Source organism: Panthera tigris, chromosome X, assembly GCF_018350195.1.
Source record: "Panthera tigris isolate Pti1 chromosome X, P.tigris_Pti1_mat1.1, whole genome shotgun sequence".
Classification (NCBI taxonomy): domain Eukaryota; kingdom Metazoa; phylum Chordata; class Mammalia; order Carnivora; family Felidae; genus Panthera; species Panthera tigris.
The window spans coordinates 35,064,489-35,084,569 of record NC_056677.1 but is presented as its reverse complement, the minus strand read 5'-3'; the positions used below and the strand labels follow the sequence as shown (position 1 = coordinate 35,084,569).

Here is a 20,081-nt window from a genome sequence, read left to right as displayed (position 1 = left end):
AAAAGGGTGTGAACACGGGGCGACACGAGTCCCTGGGAATCATCTCTGAGAAGCTAGGACACCTGCCAGGGCGGGAGGCGGAGGGGACGCCCGGCACACGCCCACGCCTCGCGCACGGCCCCGCCGTGCACGGGTCACGACGCAGTGGCACGTCGAAGAGGTTGTGACCTCAGCACCTCGCATTCCAGGTGTCGCCGTGGCCATCTTGCTGGCGCCCAAGGGCCGTGGCTGCGTGGGAGTGGCCGCACGGGGGCGTCGCGGCCAGGGGAGCCGCCGCTATGTCTACCGTGCCGCTGCGGGTGGCGGTGGTGTGCGCCAGCAACCAGAACCGGAGCATGGAGGCCCACTACTTTCTCAGCAAACGGGGATTCAGCGTCCGGTCCTTTGGAACGGGAACTCACGTGGAGCTCCCGGGCCCCGCACCCGACGAGCCCAACGTTTACGATTTCCGAACCACCTATGACCAGATGTACAACGATCTCGTCAGCAAGGACAGAGACCTCTACACGCAAAATGGCATGTTACATATGTTGGAGCGTAACAAAAGGATCAAGCCCCGGCCGGAGAGGTTCCAGAACTGCCAGGACGTGTTTGATCTGATTGTCACCTGCGAAGAGAGTGTGTACGACCAGGTGGTGGAAGATATGAATTCCAGAGAGCAAGTGACCTGCCAGCCGGTGCACGTGATCAACGTGGACATCGAGGACAACGACGAAGAGGCCACCGTGGGCGCGATCCTCATCTGCAAGCTGTGCCAGTGCATTCAGCACACCAAGGACATGGAGGACGATTTGGACGAGCTGTTGCAGGAGTTCGAGGAGAAGAGCGGCAGACCCTTCCTGCACACCGTGTGCTTCTACTGACCGGCGCCGCCGCACTCCTGCAGCCCTTGCTCTGCCCTTCCTTTCCTCACTACCTTTCCCTTCCGGATGTATGAAATGAGAAGATACGCACGGGCACCAGACGACAGACAATCAGGTTACTTCTCTGCTTTTACTTACGGGGAGCATTGACTCTCAGGTTGATTCTTTTCAACGAAAATTGCAAACAACGGTTTCTAGTACATTTCATCTCTACCTCTGTGGCTTTCTTGTTCTTTCCCCTCCCTCCCCCAAGCTTGCTGGAGGGGGGAAAAAAAAGAAGCTGCCACACCTGCCCCCCCCCTTCCCCCCGCCAGGGCCAGTGTGCTTGGGCTGCCATAAGAACACACACACGCTGGGTGGCTTGAACAGCAGAACTTTGCTTTCTCACAATTCTGGAGGGAAGTCCAAAATCAACTGCTGGCTGGGGGTGGGGGGGATGGGGGGGCGGGTTTATCCTGAGGCCTCTGTCTTTGGCTCGCAGGTGGCCACCCTCTCACTGTGTCCACACTCAGCCTTCCTCTCGTGGCACTTGGATCTATACTAAGAACTAATGTTTGATTTCCATCCCCATTTCTGGCACAGAGCTCCCCAAATTGTTGGAGCTTCCTAAGTCATGAGAGCCATACAGGAGTCCTTTTTTATGTCAAAGAGGTGACTTTTAAGCACAACTTAAGGAGGGGGGCTGGTTGCCAGGACACCCAGTGATGTAACTGGAGGCTTGGAACTTTCCATTCCCCTTCAGCCCCAACGTGTGGGAGGGGAGAGCGGCTGGAGGGTAAACCAGTTCTTTTCAACTTTATTTATTTTGAAAGTGGTGGGAGGGGAAGGGGCAGAGAGAGAGGGAGACACAGAATCCGAAGCAGGCTCCAGGCTCTGAGCCGTCAGCACGGAGCCTGTCCCGGGGCTTGATGTCACAAACTGTGAGATCATGACCTGAGCCAGAACCAAGAGTCGGGGGTTTAACCGGCTGAGCAGGTTTCAAGAGCTTCCGGGTTGGTGAATGAGAACACATCACATGCCAGTGTTTTTGTCTTATCTTTTTAGATTCATTTATGTTGAGAAAGAGAGCACGAGCCGGAGAAGGGCAGAGAGAGGGGGAAAGAGGGTTAGGGGCTGTCACTGCAGAGCCCCATGCGGGGCTCAGTCTCCGGAATCGTGAGATTATGACCCGAGCCGAGATCAGGAGTCAGATGAGTAACCGGCTGAGCCACCCAGGCGCCCCACATGCCACTGTTTGGGACCCCAAACTCCGCAAGGACAGAAGCGCCTTTGTCTGGGATCTCACCTTATGTCTCCCTTCAAATGGCTGTTGATTTGTATACTTTAACTGACAAACTAGTACGTAAAACATCTCTCTGTGCTCTGGGAGCGGGTCTAACAAATTAATCGAACCCAAAGAGGGAGTGATTGGAACCTCTAATCTATAGGCAGTAGACCAGAAGCACAACACCCCGGGCCTTGTGAGTGGCATCTGAAGATGGGGGAGGGGGCAGTTCTGTGGAGCCCTGAACCTGTGAGATCTGATACTGTCTCCAGGGACTGTCACAATTGAGTTGGATTGTAGGACACACAGCTGGTGTAACTGGCGACCTCAATCCTTACCTCTGCATTCACACTTCCTTTGTGTCTCGTCCTCTTCTAAGAACACCAGTCTGATTGGCTTAAGTCTCCCTCCTTTTGCCTCATTTAAACTGAATTACCTCTTGAAACGCCCTATCTCCAAATACAGTCACATTGGGGGCTAGGGTTTCCACATATGAATTTTGGGAGGGCACCATTCAGTTGATAACAAGAGGCAATACATTAAGTTTGATCAATTACTTACACGACTTACCACTGCTTCTCAGCTAGTCTTATGGAGACTGAGAGTTCCCTCTTGAGTTCCAAGTAACGACCAGTACCTTGGTTTGGTTATATATGCACATTTCAGAGACTTGAAAGAAACCAGGAATTGAACATATTGATTCTTATACTTTGGGATTCTCTCTCTCCCTCTCTCTCTGCCCCTCTCTTGCTCATGCACATGTGTGCATATGTGCATGCATTTTCTTTCTCTCTCAGAATCAATAAGTATACTTAAAAAAAAAGAAAGAAAAACACTAATGTGCCTCTGATGGCTCATCAGGAGACATGACACAGCTGAAGAAAGAGTCAGCAAATTTGAAGATAGGTCAGTGGAAATTACTCAAGCACTAAGAGAAAACAAGAGTGGGAAGAAAACCAGAACAGAACATCAAAGACATAATATCAGCCTAACATATGTGTTTATTTATATTTGAGGGAGAGAGAGACAGAGCATGAGTGGGGAGGGGCAGAGAGAGAGGGAGACACAGAATCTGAAGCAGGCTCCAGGCTCTGAGCTGTCGGCACAGAGCCCAACCTGGGGCTCGAACTCACCAGCCACGAGATCATAACCTGAGCCAAAGTCTGACTCCCAATGACTGAGCCACCCAGGTGCCCCCAAGTCTAACATATATGTAATAGGATACCGAGGAGAAGAGAGAGAATAGGGCAGGAGAAATATTTGAAGAAGTAATGGCTGAGAACTTTCCAAAATTAAGACACAAACCAAACCACAGACCCAAGAAGTTTAGAAAATACTAAGCAAGATTAAAACACAAACAAACAAACAAACAAACAAACAAAAAACACTAGGCATAGCATATTTAAGCTGCTGGAAACCTAAGTCAAAGAGAAAATTATAAAGGCAGCCAGAGAAAAAAGACACATGATGTGCCTTGCAATAAAGATAGGAATTATGGCTGACTTCTCATCAGAAACCATGCAAGGCGAAAGACAAAATGCCATCTTTAAAGTGGTTTAAGACAAAAAAAAAAAAAAAAAGAACATGTTTGCCCAAAATTCTATACCCAGCAAAAATACATTTTAAAGGTGGGGTACCAGGCTGCCTCAGTTGGTAGAGCATCTGACTCTTGAGCTTGGAGTTGTGAGTACAAGCCCCACATTGGGTGTAGAGATTACTTAAAAAAATGTGTTTTTTTTATTTTTTTATTATTTTTTTATTTAAAAAAAAATTTTTTTTTTAACCTTTATTTATTTCTGAGACAGAGAGAGACAGAGCATGAATGGGGGAGGGGCAGAGAGAGAGGGAGACACAGAATCGGAAGCAGGCTCCAGGCTCTGAGCCGTCAGCCCAGAGCCCGACGCGGGGCTCGAACTCACGGACCGCGAGATCGTGACCTGAGCTGAAGGCGGACGCTTAACCGACTGAGCCACCCAGGCGCCCCAAAAAATGTGTTTTTTTTTAAATAAAAGAGAGATAATTAGCAAAAGGATTTTTAAAAATTACTTGTTTCAGATTTGGTATCTTGATTTTTAAGAAACACAATAAAGGTGGGGGACCTGAGTGGCTCCATCAGCTAATCGTCTGACTTCGGCTCAGGTCATGATCTCATGGTTTGTGAGTTTGAGCCCCACACTGGGCTCTGTGCTGATAGCTTAGAGCCTGGAGCCTGCTTGGGATTCCCTGTCTCCCTCTCTCTGCCCCTCCCCTGCTCACATTCTCTCTCTCTCTCTCTCTCTCTCTCTCTCCCCCCCTAAAAATAAATAAACATTAAAAACATTAAAAAAAATGCAATAAAGGTGAATATGTGAGGTGATGGATGTGTTAATAAACTTGATGGGAGGAATCCTTTCACAATGTATATGTATATTCAATTCATGTTGTACACTTTTAAATGTTTATTTATTTATTTTTGAGAGAGAGAGAGAGAAAGAAAGAGAGTGAGCTGTGCAGGGGCAGAGAGAGAAGGAGAGAGAATCCCAAGCAGGCTCCATGCTGTCAAGACAGAGCCCAGTTCAGGGCTCGAACTCATGAACGATGAGATCCTGACCTGATCCGAAATCAAGAGTCAGTCGCTTAATGGACTGAGCCACCCAGGTGCCCCCTCATTATGTTACACTTCATCTTACTATTTTCTTTTCTTTTCTTTCTTTTCTTTTTTTTAAGTAGGCTTCATGCCCAGTGTGGAGCCCAACGTGGGGCTTGAACTCACGGCCATGGGATTAAGACCTGAGCTGAGATCATGAGTCAGACGTTTAACCATCTGAGCCACCCACGTGCCCCATCTTACTATTTTACTTATCAAGAAGACCTCAACAAAGCTGGGAGCAAAAGAAATGCAAATAATATACTGCCACTTAAATATACACATACATTGAATTGAAATACATAAATTTATTTTTTTTTAATTTTTTTTTTTAACATTTATTTATTTTTGAGACAGAGAGAGACAGAGCATGAACGGGGAGGGGCAGAGAGAGAGGGAGACACAGGATCGGAAGCAGGCTCCAGGCTCTGAGCTGTCAGCCCAGAGCCCGACGCGGGGCTCGAACCCACGGACTGTGAGATCGTGACCTGAGCTGAAGTCGGACGCTCAACCGACTGAGCCACCCAGGTGCCCCTGAAATACATAAATTTTAAAAAAATAAAAAAATAAATAAGTGCACACACCCATACATACACAGAAATACGTTCTCAAAGGAGAAAGTGAGAACTCATTGCCAGCAGAAATGCGCCATGAGAAATGCTATAGGCTGAAGGAATATGATATCAGACAGACATTTGGATCTGCACAAATAAATGAAGAGGGCTAGAAATGGAACTAATAAAGGTAAATAAAAATTCATTTAACGGGGGGGGGGTTGCTCTGAAAGATAACTGTCTAGAGTCAGTCTTCTATGCTGATAACAGCAATGCATTGTGTGTTTACGGCATATATAAAAATAAAACGTACGATGGGGCTGAGGAATCGGTAGTAAGCTCTGAATAAAGTCTTTACACGTGAAATGGTATAATGTTATTTGAAGGTAGACACTAATTAACTACTGTCAACCCCGAGGCAACTGTTAAAAAAAAATTTTTTTTTAAGCATTAAATGGTTTAACATGCCGTCCTGGATTGTCTGTGGGCAACCCTATTCCCCCTTCTAGGCTCTCCCAAGTATGGTAGCGTCGGGAGGCGTGGGAATTACATTTTCCATCCTTCCATGCCAAATGGGTTACCAGTTAGATTCTGCCAATAATCTATCGTTACTCATGGTAGCTATGTTCTATCAAGTCGCCGTGAACGCTGAGTTAGTGGTTACTGACCCATTGCTCCCAGTGGAAACACACGTTTAGGTTCTGGGGAGTCTTTGAACAAGACCTTTTTGAGAACTGATCAATACACGGCCTTGTTTTATGTATGTTTCTGGGTGTGTGTGTGTGTGTGTGTTTTTAAGTTTATTTATCTATTTTGAGAGACAGAGAAAGTGTGAGTGGGGGAGGGTCAGAGAGAGGAGAGAAGGAATCCCAACTGACCGAGCTGAACCGACTGAGCCACACAGGCACCCCGATGTATGTTTCTGTTTAAAGACACCTTGTTTAATATATACCATCGATTCCCTAATGGCCAGCACCCCTATAAATCCGGTCTGAATAAAGCTTACCCAACACACGTATCTTCTCCATAAGGCACATCACAACCTCTTCAGCACTACACTTGGGGGCCATTATATACAGCAAAGCCACCAACAGAAAGCACAAAACTGTGAAAACCATGGCTCTAAAAACACCAAAAGGACACTTGTTTACAGTATGAGAGCTGAAACGAGAAGGCAGAGCATCACCTTGTTCAACCTCAGCTAGGAAAAGGTGCAGCAGGAGACCCAAGTTTTTTTTCACCGGTCTGTACAAGTCCGTGAATAACTGTGAACATACCTTGCTGCTTTTATTTTTTTTATTTTTTTTTTTAATGTTTATTTTTGAGACAGAGAGAGACACAGCATGAACGGGGGAGGGGCAGAGAGAGAGGGAGACACAGAATCGGAAGCAAGCTCCAGGCTCTGAGCCATCAGCCCAGAGCCCGACGCGGGGCTCGAACTCGCGGACCGCGAGATCGTGACCTGAGCTGAAGTCGGACGCTCAACCGACTGAGCCACCCAGGGGCCCCTGACATACCGTGCTTCTTGATTTGGGGATCAGGAACACATTTTAGCAAGTGAGCAAATTTACAAACACACGAGACCTGGAAGGCCAAAGGGAGGCCAGAAGCCATAATTATTAACCGTTCTCCAAAACCAGCAGGCAGACAGGAAGGGTACAGCAAGGGGAAAGCTTCGTGGCAACCCCCAGACACTTCCCTGAGAATCACCTACCTTGGTCTTACAGGCCCGTGTGCAACCCACTGTACTTTCTGATGCTCTGAAGTTTGGAGGAAATCTGAGAGTTGGTTTCGGCTTTCCGAAACCTTGGCCCTTCCAGCTTTTCCCACTGTTTTATGAGCGCCCGATCTCCAGAATGAAATCCGTGCCCATTTGAAACACAGAGTGCTGTCTGCTGTCCTGGCCAAACCCTGACAAGCACGCATTCTCTTTTAAAACCTACAGCTCGGAGGAAGACTGGAATACTTATTAAATGCCCCACTTCGTGCACGTTGTCACAGCTGGGGATTTGCCAGTGAGGCTGGGTGTGACCTAATTCAAACTCAAGGGCTTTGCGAGTCACTTTGGCCTCTTCGTCACGAAGGGGCATGTGACAAGAGAACTGCGTTGTCTTCCAAAGTGCTGTCCCACCTCCTATTTATATTTTCAGGGCAAACCCTTATCTCGGGCCACGAAGACACTGCGACAAGGGTTTGTGTGCAAGTGATTTATGAAGGCGGCGCTTCCGGGAGAGACCAGTTAAGGGAGCCGGGGAAAAAGCAGGACACAAAAACGGAAGCAGCCGAGCAAGGGCAGGGCGCACACTCGGACAGGCCTGACCCTGCCTGGGGCTCTGGCATGTAAATTACATGTTGGTGTTGGCCCCACTTCCAGGCGAGGGGGTAGGCTGGCGGAGTCCCGGCACAGCAGGTCATTGGCTACGTGCCATCCAAATGGCAGGTGTGGGCAGAGCGGCTCCAGTGGCCCAAGGGCTGGCCTCTGAAGGGTATTATGTCACGTGCCGGCTGTTAGCAGCAAAAGCACAGAAGTCAGAGAAGAGGCACCCAGCAACGGTAAAAAGGATCCAAAAAGGGGTGTGGGGGAAAACACACGATGTCGGCCCCACCCTTTCATGAAATGCGGACGAGTCAACACAGCGGGGTGATTAAGCCCCAAGACTCGGGAGGCATTCCTCCTTGGGGGTTTTCCATTGTTTAAAGTTTATTTACTTATTTTGAGAGAGAGGATAGAGAGAATCCCAAGCAGATTCAGCACTGGCAGTGCAGAGCCCCAAGCGGGGCTCAAGCCCACAGACCCTGAGATCGTGACCTGAGCTGAAGTCAAGAGTGGGACGCTTGCAACCGACTGAGCCACCCAGGCGCCCTCTGACTCGGGTTTAAATCCTAGCTGTGGCAGATGCTGAGTTAACCCCTAATATCCACTCTTCATGCAGAAGTTCTGTCAGCTGGGCCCTTGGCTGCCCAGAATAAAAGCCTTGTGTGGCCAATGTGAGGTGAACAGTAATTTGGTGTATGACTTCCATGAAGTGTCTTTAAAGGGAGGGAAGTCCTTCTTTGATCCTCCTTCCTTCTTTTTTTTTTTTTGTAAGTAGGCTCTATGCCCAGTGTGGGGCTCAAACTCATGGAGTCGCATAGTTCTATCGACTGAGCCAGCCAAGGCGCCCCAACCCTCCTTCCTTCTGCTGCCTGAAGCGTGGTCCTGAAAGCTGGCACACAAGCAGCCATCTTGAACCATGAGGTGGAGATAGAGTTTTCAGATTGAGCAAATGAAAATATTTTATTTTGGGGGCGCCTGGGTGGCTCAGTCGCTTAAGCGTCCGACTTCAGTTCAGGTCATGATCTTGCGATTCGTAGGTTCAAGCCCCACACCGGGCTCCATGCTGACAGTGCAGAGCCTGGGAGCCTGCTTGGGATTCTGTCTCTCCCTCTCTCCCTGCCACTTCCCCACTCTCTCTCTCTCTCTCAAAAATAAGTAAGCATCAAAAAATAAAATATTTTCATTTTAATTAATTTTTATTCAATTAAAGTGTTTTACTACCTTCACTTTACTGTTTTATTTAGTGCTTTAATATGGCACAGGACATCCTTGTACTATGAAATTATTCACTGTTTATCTGAAATTACAATTTAGCCTGTATTTTAATTTATCCTGTACTTTAATGTATCCTGTATTTTATCTGGCGACCCAAGGCAGAGACCATATGTTGCAGAAGGCAGAATGACAAGAGAGAAAGAACTTGGGTGGCTGTTGCTAATGAAGCTGCCATACCAGAGTTAGACTGCTTACCTCCAAACTTTGTGTAAGAAAGAACATCTATCTTGAGGGCGTCTGGCTGGCTCAGTTGGTGGAGCCTGTCACTCTTGATCTCGGGTTTGTGAGTTCAAGCCCTAAGTTGGGCCTAGAGCTTATGAAAGAAAGAAAGAAAGAAAGAAAGAAAGAAAGAAAGAAAGAAAGAAAGAAAGAAAAAGAAAAGAAGGAAAGAAGGAAGGAAGGAAATACATCATTGGGTAAAGCTTGGTTCTGGATAGTTTAAAAGAAAGAAAGAAAGAAAGAAAGAAAGAAAGAAAGAAAGAAAGAAAGAAAGAAAGAGGCGTGCCCTGGGTGGCTCAGTTGATTAAGCATCTGACTCTTGATCTCAGCTCATGTCTTGATCTCAGGGATCTCAGGGTTGTGAGTTCAAGCCCCACATTGCACTCCGAGCTGGGTGTGAAGCGAAGGAAGGAAGGAAGGAAAAAAGGAAGGAAGAAAGAGAAAATCTATCTTACCGAAGCCAATATTCCCCCCCTTCCTCTGGCAACTGAACCCAATCTAATAACACTGGCCCTGTGGCTCACTTGTTGGGTGACCATGGGAAAGTTACATAACTTAAAGATTACTATCCATTAAATGCGGGTGGCGATAACAATCCATAGCACAGAAGACTGGGGTGAACAGGAAATGTTGCAAGCATTTCGAGTGGCCAGCAGCTTTCAGTAAGCTTTAGCTATTATTGATTCAGTGGGCTTCTGCTGTCGCTTGTAAATCATCCCCAGTGCTCCTCCCCTCCCCGTCTGAGATCACTGCACAGCGTCCGGGCTTACATCTTCGCCCTTGAAGACCACATTCTGTCTTCTCTGAAGGCCTAACGCCTCTTGATTTACCGAACCACACTATTTGACATCACTAGTGGCACCCATAGGAAGTGGCTTCTGAATCTATTTCCTCTCAGCCACGTTTGTAGGGATTCAAAAAAAAAATACGAAGAAACTGACGGAATGGGCGACCCAAAGTCTTCAACAGGTAAGTCTTTCTGTCTTTGTGCGGAACTAGACACAAGGGGAAAACTGCTAGTGTGTTCTCACCTTCTGTCTAAATTTAGAAATCTGAGAACATTGTTCATTACGCCAGATATCTGGTGCCTTCCTTGTGGGCCTGGAGGCGGAGAATTGGATCGCGACACTTCTTCGCCTGGGAAGAGTGGACGGAACGTTAGACAGCAATCCCTAGGGACCCTGTGTGCTTCCAGGATGAGATTTTTTCCTGCGGAGGGAACCAGCTGAACGAGAGTAGGATTGCAGGCCCTACTCAGTCCCTCCAGCAGACTGCAGGTGTCTGTTTCCAAGATTGGAATGGGTCCTCTGTACAGGTCCATTTGAAGTCAAGTGAATTCTGCCCCAGAGGCAAGGGGAGAGCCCACCCAGGTCTGACAACTTGTAGATTTCCTCCTGTCAGCGTATTCTAATGGCCTGATTAGCAATTCTATTGTATTTAATTTGCACCCAGGGTAATTCACTGTCAGCCAGAAGAGCCATCAGCATGAAAAATGGCACCAAAATTAAAAACCAATAGTCAAATTTCAGTTGGAATGAGCTCTCTTGGCATAATGATGAAGCAGGATTAACTAGAGTCGTGGGTCCAGCCCACGAGGTGCAATCCTGTTAGTTACCAACATGCTGCCGGGAATTTGAGCCAGGGTCCTTCTGCATCATGGGAAACAAGCAGCCAAGTTAGAAAATCGAGAAAGAAAAATGTGCTGGTCCAATCAAACGATCAAGCCAAGCGCCTGCTTGCCATCTCCTAGCCCACTGTGGTGGCTTTAAAGTATGTCCCCAAATTCTTTGACTGTCCTCCTATCAAAATGTGGAGGGATCTAACCCCTCCTGGAACAGCCTTCCTGGAAGGCTGGCCTTCCAGACTCCCATGGAATGAATAGAATATGGCGAAAGTGATACTACACGATTTCCGAGACTGGGCCATAAAAGGCAATACAGTTTCTGTCTGGTTCTCTTTCTTGGAAGCCCTGAGTTGATGCCGAAGAACTAGAGAAGGAGGTCCAGAGAACCCCAGTGGGCCCATCCCAAGCTGTGGGGGTCTTTCCAGCCCAAGAATCAGACCTGTGAGTGAAGAAGTCTTTGACCACTCCAGCCCTGGCCACCATGTCACTGCAACCTAAGAGACCTCTAATCGAGAACTGCCTGGCCGAACCCAGTCAAGCCCCTGATTTGTGAGCAGTGTAATTGATCGTTATGGTTTTTACACCACTGTTCTGGAGTGGTTTATTATGTGGTAACAGGTAAGCAGAACACCCAGCGTCCTTCAGTCTTCCTGCTTCTGTCCCCCTGGTTCTTCTTGGTGCCCTCAGGGATCCCTGGTCAAGGGCACTTACCCCACATCCAGCCTGACATCCAGTCTACCCAGTGTCTCCATTAGCCTGGCCCAATGCTTAGCAAACACGTCAGGACTCATAAGAATAAATCGCATCTCCCTCTCCACCCCCCTGCTGGAATTTTTACCTAACCACGTACCAAGGACAAGCATCTCTCCCATTTGGGAGGCGTCCCCCGGTTTGGGTAATACTGGGGAAACACATGGCTTGCCTCCCATTTACAGAAGCTCATAGCTGAGCTCCTCTCCCTGAAAGCTCCCCCAACCGCAGCAGCCAAGGGGCCCCAAGACTTTGAATCTCAAGGGAACATAATAAAGAGGCAGGGACAATGACACCATGGTGGCAACATCAAGGGTCAGCAGTGAAAGTGTCCTACAGAGGCTGGGGGAAGGGACGCGCTAACAAGTCAGATCCCCTCCCCCGACCACCACCCAGAGTGTTCTTAGATAGGAGTCCTGCTACCTTCCCACAAGTCTAAACGATCTCGTACCTTCCAGAAATACTTTCCTATTGAAGTTGGCTATCACTGGTTTCAGTGATACAGTGAAACCAAGAAGCCTGACTCAAAACACCCTCATCCTAGCCGTGCCCAGAATATGAGTCTAAAATTAGCAAGAGGCACTGAAGTCCTCCAGGCCCCGTTAGGGAGGCCACCAAAGCTACAGGGGTCCAGGATCACGGTGAACTATGTTATACATCCAGTTCACCCCACTGGCTTGGCATAGAAACTAACCAGAGGTAACCTTTGCAAATTACGTTCATTATAGGGTCATACATCATTACCCAGGGTTATCCAACATAAAAGTATGTATTCTATCTAGATTAAACCTTCCTGTTGGTGCACACACAACACACACGCACATTCCTTGGGGGTAGAGGTCAGAGGCCATGATTCCTTGGCCTCTAGGCAGGTATCCAAGATAGTCCGGTATCGGTCTCATAAGCGTGTGCAGCAGAAACAACCGTACTTACCACGCCAGATCCCGCGCTCTTTATATTTATTTATGTATTTAAAGTTTATTTTGAGAAAGTCAGAGACAGCGTGAGTAGGGGAGGGGCAGAGAGAGAGAGTGGGGGGGGGGGCGGAGAGAGACTCCCAAGCAGCCTCCATGCCATCAGCACAGAGTCCGATGCAGGACTCAAACTCACGAAACCGTGAGATCGTGACCTGAGCTGACACCAAGAGTCCGAAGCTCAACCAACTGAACCACCCAGGAGCCCCTAGGCCCAACTTTCAAATGGCAATCCATGAATTTCTTCACCCCGGGGGCTTCTACCGGTCGCCAAAGCTGCTTTGCCGGCCCCTGTGGCAGACTGGGGGGGTGTGGGAATTAATGCCCTTCCCTGGGAGTAGCCCCTAGTTAAGGACTGACACAAGTAGATGGGACCCAGCACGGGATTCTTGTCGGGGCAAGTCTAGGGCCCCCAAACACGGAGGGAGTGCCACCAGGTTCCCGATGCTCAGGGGTTACACTCCACGGTGGAGAATTCCCTTCCTGTGGCAGGTTCCCCCCAGCAGCTTTGCTGTTCCCACCTTGGCTGGGATTGGCTGCATGTAAATTAGCTAAGCCTAATCCACTGACCCGACTTCCGATTAGTGGGCACACTGCCACCACCCACCCACCCCGGGGCTGGCTGTAGGTTTGATACGGATATGCAAATTACACCCAGGAGCCAGGACGCACTGGTTGAGAAACGGAGTCAAGACATCTAGGAGCCTGGTGGCATTTCCTGCCCCTATATCAGTTGCTCTGGTGTCACATCGCCCCAGGCTGCCAGTGCGGCCCTACTGATATGACCAAGAGACTGTTTCACAACACTACCCACCTCTCAACTGTGGCATATGATACAGCTTGGAAAATACCTCCCCACCACACACACACATCAGCTCCTCTGTGACAAGCTTGCAAAGTGGACGGAACGGACGCTGTCCTTGTCATCCTCAGTGTATTTCTAGTTGACTCCAGAGGGCTCAGAAACTTTGCCCATGGCCCCACCGCTCCGGGGCTGCGGGGCTGCGGGGCTGGAACCGGAGCCCCAGCCTCTGGCCTCTGTGTCTGGGCCTCTCCTAGGTACTCCTGCACCCCACCCAGACAAATGTTCAGCCGGCAGTGCTGGGGGCGGCCCCACCTGGGGCCCCGGGGAGCAGCCTGAGTGAGGTGGGTGGAGAGTGGAAGCATCCTCGAAGGTTCTGGAGCCTCGCTCAAGCACCGGGCCCGATTCCATCTCTCCCCACCCCCAGTTGTGGTTTTCAGTTGTGGTTTTTTCTCGAATCCTGACCTTGGCTCCTAGAGGCCCAGCTGTTTTCAATTGCAGGAGCTGGGAGGGGGGGTGGTGCGTGGGCAAGAGCGGTCCTATCCACACCGAATCTCAAGGGTAGCGGAATGGCAGGCCCTAGCAGAGTTGAGCTAAGAGCACTTCGGTGCCTCAGATGGATTTATTCAAAGTTCATAATTACCCTGAAATCTCTTAAAATGAAAACATGATTGAAGAATTAAACCTGGTAAGCAAATTAGTCAGAAAGAAAACCTCCGCATAGCAAATGACAAAATCCAAAGATCCAATCCAGCAAATGAAGGGGCTGGCGCTGTAAGCAGCAGCCAGGACTGCAGACAAACCCCGGGGCCCTGGTGGAGCCGGGACTGGAGTGGGAGCCAGTCCCCCAGCGTAGGGTAGGCTGGGCCCCCCGGGGGCTGGTCAGTCAGGTGGCCAAGACCCGGGGACGGAAGTGGCCTGGAAAGTTGTAACGGCAGCTGGGCCCCAAGTCCAGAAGCCCTGTCCGGGCTGGGGCTGGAGAGACCGGTGGCTGGGATGGCTTCTCATGCCCAGATAAGCCGGTTCCACCGGCCCCCCGCCGACCCCACCTCTCCTCACCTCTCATCACAGAACCACTGGGAATTAGGGTAGGGGGTGCTTGTTCAGACAGAATATGTTTTCTTTGTCTCTCTCTCAATCAGACCTATTTCTCAGGAACGGCTAACCCTCCCCCCGCCCCGACTTGGGACTTTTCTCTAGACAAGGAGGGGTGTCCTGATTACTATTGCTGTGTGACAAAACTCCCCAAAATGTAGAGGCATAAACCAGCCATTTTATTATCCTCAGATTCCTCTATCTATCTATCTATCTATCTATCATCTTGAAAGAGAGAACTCATGCATGCACAAACTAGCAGCAGGGGGGAGGGGCAGGGGGAGGGAGAGAATGAATCCCAAGCAGGCTCTGTGCCGTCAGCACAGAGCCTGATGCTGGCTCGATCCCACAAACCATGAAATCATGATCGGGGCCAAAACCAAGAGTTGGACACTTAACTGACTGAGCCACCCAGGTGCCCCTTATTATCCTCAGATTCTATGAGTCAGGAATTCACAGGGGACAGCAGGGACAGTTTGTCTCTGCTCCATTAGTTCTGGTGCCTCAGCTGGGAAGACTCCATGGCCGGGGGTGACTGGATGGCTGGGGGCTAGAGTTATCTGGAGCTACAGCTGTTGATCAGAACGGCTCCATGGGACTTCTCCACCGGCCTGGGCTTCCTTCCAGTATGGCGGCCTCAGGCCAGTCGGATGGCTCACAGGCCAGCTCGGAGCTCCCCACGTTGCATCCCCTTTCTCTGATCGCCACTGGAAATCACACAGCACCACTTCGCCACATTCTTTTGGTGACAAACGAGTCACAAGCCTACCCAGACTTGAGAGGAGAGGTGGTGACGCCACCTTTCAAAGGGAGGAGGGTCAACGAACTTGTGGCACATTGTAAAACGAGCACAAAGAGGTTCCTACCAGTCCAGCTCTTCCTGGAGAGATTGCCTCACATTCCACGGACAACAGAGCCTTTTACTTAGGTTCAGACCCCTGGTCCCCGTCTTCCCATCTGTAGCAGGTTGAATGGTGGCCTCCAAAAAGCTATGTCTACATCCCAACCCCTGGAACCTGGGAATCTGAGCTTATTTGGAAATAGTGTGTTTGCAGATGTAATGAAGGTAAGAATCTCGAGAGAAGGTCATCCCGGATGAGCCCGCCCAGTGGCCCCTGGATCCAATGACAGGGGATCTCTCTTTGTAAGAGACGCAGGGAGAGAAAAGACCATGCGAAGGCAGAGGCAGAGATTGGAGAGAGGCAGCCACAAGCCAAGGCACCTGGGGCCACCAGAACCTGGAAGACACACGGAACGACCCTCCCCTAGAAGCTTCCGAGGGAGCGCAGCTCTGGCCGACACCTCGATTTCAGGCTGCTGCCCCCCGGAACTGAGAGACGGTCTATTTCCTTTGTCGGAAGCCATCCGGTGTATGGCCCTCTGTTACAGCGGGCCCAGGAAACTAATGCACCATCCAGGGACCTTGGCCAAGTGGCCTCACTTCACAGAGTCTCAGTGCAGTGGTGATAAAAATAGTATGTGCCTCCCAGGGTAGTTGAGCGGATAGGTGAGATCACCTGCAGGAAGTGCTTAGCTCAGCAGCTGGCACCACAGCTAATTATCATTAGTCATGTAGAAGCAGGTGGGGGCCTATTTAAACAAGCAAACAAACAAACAATAGAAAGACAATGGAATAGGGGCGCCTGGGTGGTTCAGTCGGTTGAGCATCTGACTCTTGACTTTGGCTCAGGTCATGATCTGGTGGTTCGTGAGACTGAGCCCCACGTTGGGCTCTGTGACAGCCCAGAGCCTGCTTGGGATTCTCTCTCTCTCCCTCTCTCTCTCTCTCTGTCCCTCCCCTGCTAATGCGCTCTTCCCCCCCCACCCTTTCTCCAAATAAATAAATAAACTTTAAAAAAAAAAAAACAAAACAAAGAAAGACAGTGGAATAAAACAAAGGCAGGTGGGGCCTCTGCCTGGCTCAGTCCATAGAGCAAGCCACTCTTTGATCTCTGGGTCCTGAGTTCAAACCTCATGTCAGGTATACGAGCCTATTAAAAAAAAAAAAAAAGAAAGAAAGAAAGAAAAGAAAAAGAAACAGAGGCAAGTAGTAGTCTATTCGAGTGCTACCTGACAATGTCCTTTTTCACATCACCTGCCTCCTGCCTTAGACCCCAAAGCCTTTAAACAAGTTTGCCCGTGACCCTAGGACCCACCCTCTTGTGACATGGTCTGTTCCAGTGGTTCCTTGTCTTCTGGTTGGCTCCCCCCCTCCCTTTCCTGCCTTTCTCCAAGTCTGCTTCTCTGCATCCTTGGTCCCACGCTTGCTGACGTGGGGTCGGCTGCCTGGTGTCCTCTTGGCCTCAGAGATGTGTGCACCTGAACTCCCCATCTAGACTGGGAAAGTCTGCAGGGCACGAGCTCTGCTTCTCCCTTTCCACTACCTTTCCCAGACAGATCAAATAAGACTGGCCACGAGTTGGCAACTGTCCAAGCTGGGCGATGGGACTGTGGGAGATCATTATATTATTCTTACTACTTTTGTGTCTGTTTGAAATTGTTCATAATAAAGCCTTATAATGAATATATGCCAGCTGTGTGGGAGGGAAGAGGGGAGCAGGACAGGGCAGAGGGAGGCCTGGCCGCAGGCTCCGTGGCCTGCCTCCACACCCCAGGGAGCTCTGGAGCTGGATCCACCTTCAGAAGTGTGTCCGTTTCCGGGGCGCCTGGGTGGCTCTGTCGGTTGAGCGTGCGACTTCGGCTCAGGTCACGATCTCACGGTCCATGGGTTCGAGCCCCGCATCGGGCTCTGTGCTGACAGCTCGGAGCCTGGAGCCTGCTTTGGATTCTGTGTCTCCCTCTCTCTTTGCCCCTCCTTTGTCACGCTCTGTCTCTCTCTGTCTCTGTCTCTTTCTCTAAAAAATAAATAAACATAAAAAAAAAAAAAAGAATCGTATTAGTTTTCTATTGCTGCTGGAGGAAATCCCTGCACACTCGCTGCCTTACGACCACACAGGTTTATTCTCTTACAGTCCCAGAGGTCAGATATCTAAAATCAAAGTGTCAGCAGAACTACATTCCTTCAGGAGATTTCAGGGGAGAATCTGCTTGTTTTTTTTCTAGCTTCCAGAAGCTACCTGCATTCTTTGGCTCTTGGCTCCTATCTCCATCTTCAGAGCCAGCAGGCACATCCCCGTGACCTCTGTTTCCATTGTCACATCTCTTTATGTGACTGCCCCTCCTGCGCCCTCTATAAGGTCCCCTGTGATTACACTGGGCCCACCCAGATCATCTAGGGTAATCTCGCCAACTGAAAATCCTTAATTTAATTACACCTGCAAAGTCCCTTTCACCACGGACGGTGGCCAAACATATTCACAGGTTCGAAGAACGAGGATATGTTCATGTCGGGAGGTTGGGGGCATTATTCGGCCTACCACAGAGTTGTCTAGAGGTGAGCCCAGGGGACAAGATTTTTTTTTTTTTAAGTTTATTTATTTTGATAGAGAGAGTGGGACAGGGGCAGAGGGAGAGGGAGAGAGAGAATCCCAAGCAGGCTCTGCACTGTCAGTGCAGAGCCTGAGGTGGGGCTCGAACTCAAGAACCAGGAGATCATGATCTGAGCCAAAGTTGGATGCTTAACCCACTGAGCCACGCAGGTGCCCAGAAGACTAGATCTTTACAGCCTCATATTTAAAGGTCACTGAAGGGGCGTGACTCTGACCGAGGCACTCTCTCTGTAGCTAAGGCAGCTAAGGGTGCCTGGGTGGCTCAGTCAGTTAAGCAGCTGACTCTTGATTTCGGCTCAGGTCATGATCTCAGGGTTCGTGGGATCGGGCCCTGTGTCGGGATCCGCACTGACAGCGCGGAGCCTACTTGGGATTCTGTTTCTCCCTCTGTCTCTGCCCCTCCTCTGCTCACTCATGCGTGTGCATGAGCGGTTTTGTTCTCTCTCTCTCAAAATAAGTAATCTTTTTTTTTTTTTTAAATGCACCACAGGGGCGCCTGGGTGGCTCAGTCAGTTAAGCGTCTGACTTCAGCCCAGGTCATGATCTCACAGTTGGTGAGTCTGAGCCCCGCATGGGGCTCTCTGCTGTCAGCACAGAGCCTGCTTCGGATCCCCTGTCCCCTCTCTCTCTGCCCCTCCCCCATCCGTGCTCTCTCTCTGTCTCTCTCAGAAATAAATAAATAAACATTTTTCCAAAAAGATAATTCTTACACCCCCGCCCCCATCTCATACGCCCAATCTACCCTCACTTCTCCTGGTACGTTTTCCCACAGTGCTCCTCACCTTCTTAAGAGATGAGATAATCTAGTCATCTGTTACATTTATTGTTTGTTTTCCCCACGCTCGGAACACACACTCCCCGAGATGTGGGACCTTCGGTGCATTTGGCTCGCTGTTACGTCCCCAGTGCCTAGACCAGCTCCCAGGAAGCGCGCGCCTGAATATTCGTTGAATAAATAAACATAGGTTGTCAATCCCACTTGGATTAGAAAAAACAGGCTTCCCCACCCCGTTCGGCTCAGCCCCCCCTCCGCCCCCCATCTCATGCGCCCAATCTACCTTCATTCACTTCTCCTGGTACAGCCCCATTGGTCTGTGTTGGTGGCCAGTCCCAGAATGTGCCCGAAGGCCGGGTGAGGCCTGGCCTCCTCACCACACACCTCCCTTCTAGGGTGGGGTCCCGGCAGCCTGAATACCCTGAGGAGGTGCCCCCAGAATGGCAGAGGGTACCTCCTGAGCCATCGTTACGCCACAGTCAGTGGAAGCCATCCCTCAGATTTTAAGGAAAATTCCACAGGTTGACCACGATAAGAAGTTCCAGGAATTTTCTATCCTTTTCAAAGGAAAAAGAAAGAATACTCATAACGATCCCTCCCTTCACTGGGCCAAGTTCTGGGAGACCAGGCAGGACCTGCATCTAATTAGATACCCGGAGAGGCAGGCGTGATTCACCAGCCCATCATTTACAAGCATATCAAGATTTCAGGTTTTGCAACTGAGGCTCAAAATGAAACCATCGGGGTTTTGCAGGCCCCGCTGCAGCGGGCGGCGCTGGCTTCGGCTTCGAACTGGTGATTTAGTAAACAACCTGGAGGGAAAACCCAGCTCCTCATCAACAGGCAAGACTCCCCCGGTGCGGGGAGCTGAGAGGCAGCGGCTTGATAAGACAGGAATGAAAGCGGGGAGATTTCAGAGTTGCCAGGACTCCAGGGCTGGTGGGAGTGATGGGGGGCGGCTGGGCTGGGCTGGGCAGATCAAAGGGCCCCCTCCGGCCAAACCTGTGGTAAAGTGCTTTGATCTTCTAATCACACCTATTTATCCCTGGTCCAGGCTGAGACAAAAGAACCGCCCAGAAGGACCAGCCTTTGAGGGCAAGCCGGGCTCCTGGGATCCCCAAGCCGAAGCCAGGCCCAGACCGCTGCCAACAGGGAGGGGGCGTAGAAACCACTGGGCCGTGACCTCAGACGTTGGCGTGGAAAACGAGAAGTGGCAGCCAGATGCAGAGGCCAGAGCGGTAACATCCACTGGGCTTACTTGTCCTCAGAGATCTCAGAGGCTGAGTTGTGGAGACAGGGCTGGGGCAGGGGGGGGGGGGGGGGGGGGGGGAGGGAGAAGGCAAGTCTCAGTGACCTTTCGTTTGGCTCCCCCTGCATCTCTTACCAACAACAGAGATACTAGCATTTTCTCCGTGCCTGGCACGGTTCTTGACACTTTTTCTTTATTAGCCCACGGCTCTACTATCCTAATCCCCATTTTACAGATGAGGAAAC

The 20,081-nt window shown here is 50.0% G+C and overlaps 1 protein-coding gene across 1 annotated transcript; it reads left to right on the top strand.

Annotated features, from left to right (window-relative positions):
* The first annotated feature begins 278 nt into the window (after nt 1–278).
* LOC102958934 (RNA polymerase II subunit A C-terminal domain phosphatase SSU72) lies at nt 279–1,021 on the top strand. Its single transcript, XM_007084346.2, has one exon. The coding sequence runs from the start codon at nt 279–281 to the stop codon at nt 861–863; it is 585 nt and encodes a 194-aa protein (XP_007084408.1). The 3' UTR covers nt 864–1,021.
* The last annotated feature ends 19,060 nt before the right edge of the window (nt 1,022–20,081 follow it).

Excerpts from the sequence above, each read along its gene's own strand:
- LOC102958934 (XM_007084346.2), top strand. The coding sequence starts at position 279 with ATGTCTACCGTGCCGCTGCGGGTGGCGGTGGTGTGCGCCAGCAACCAG.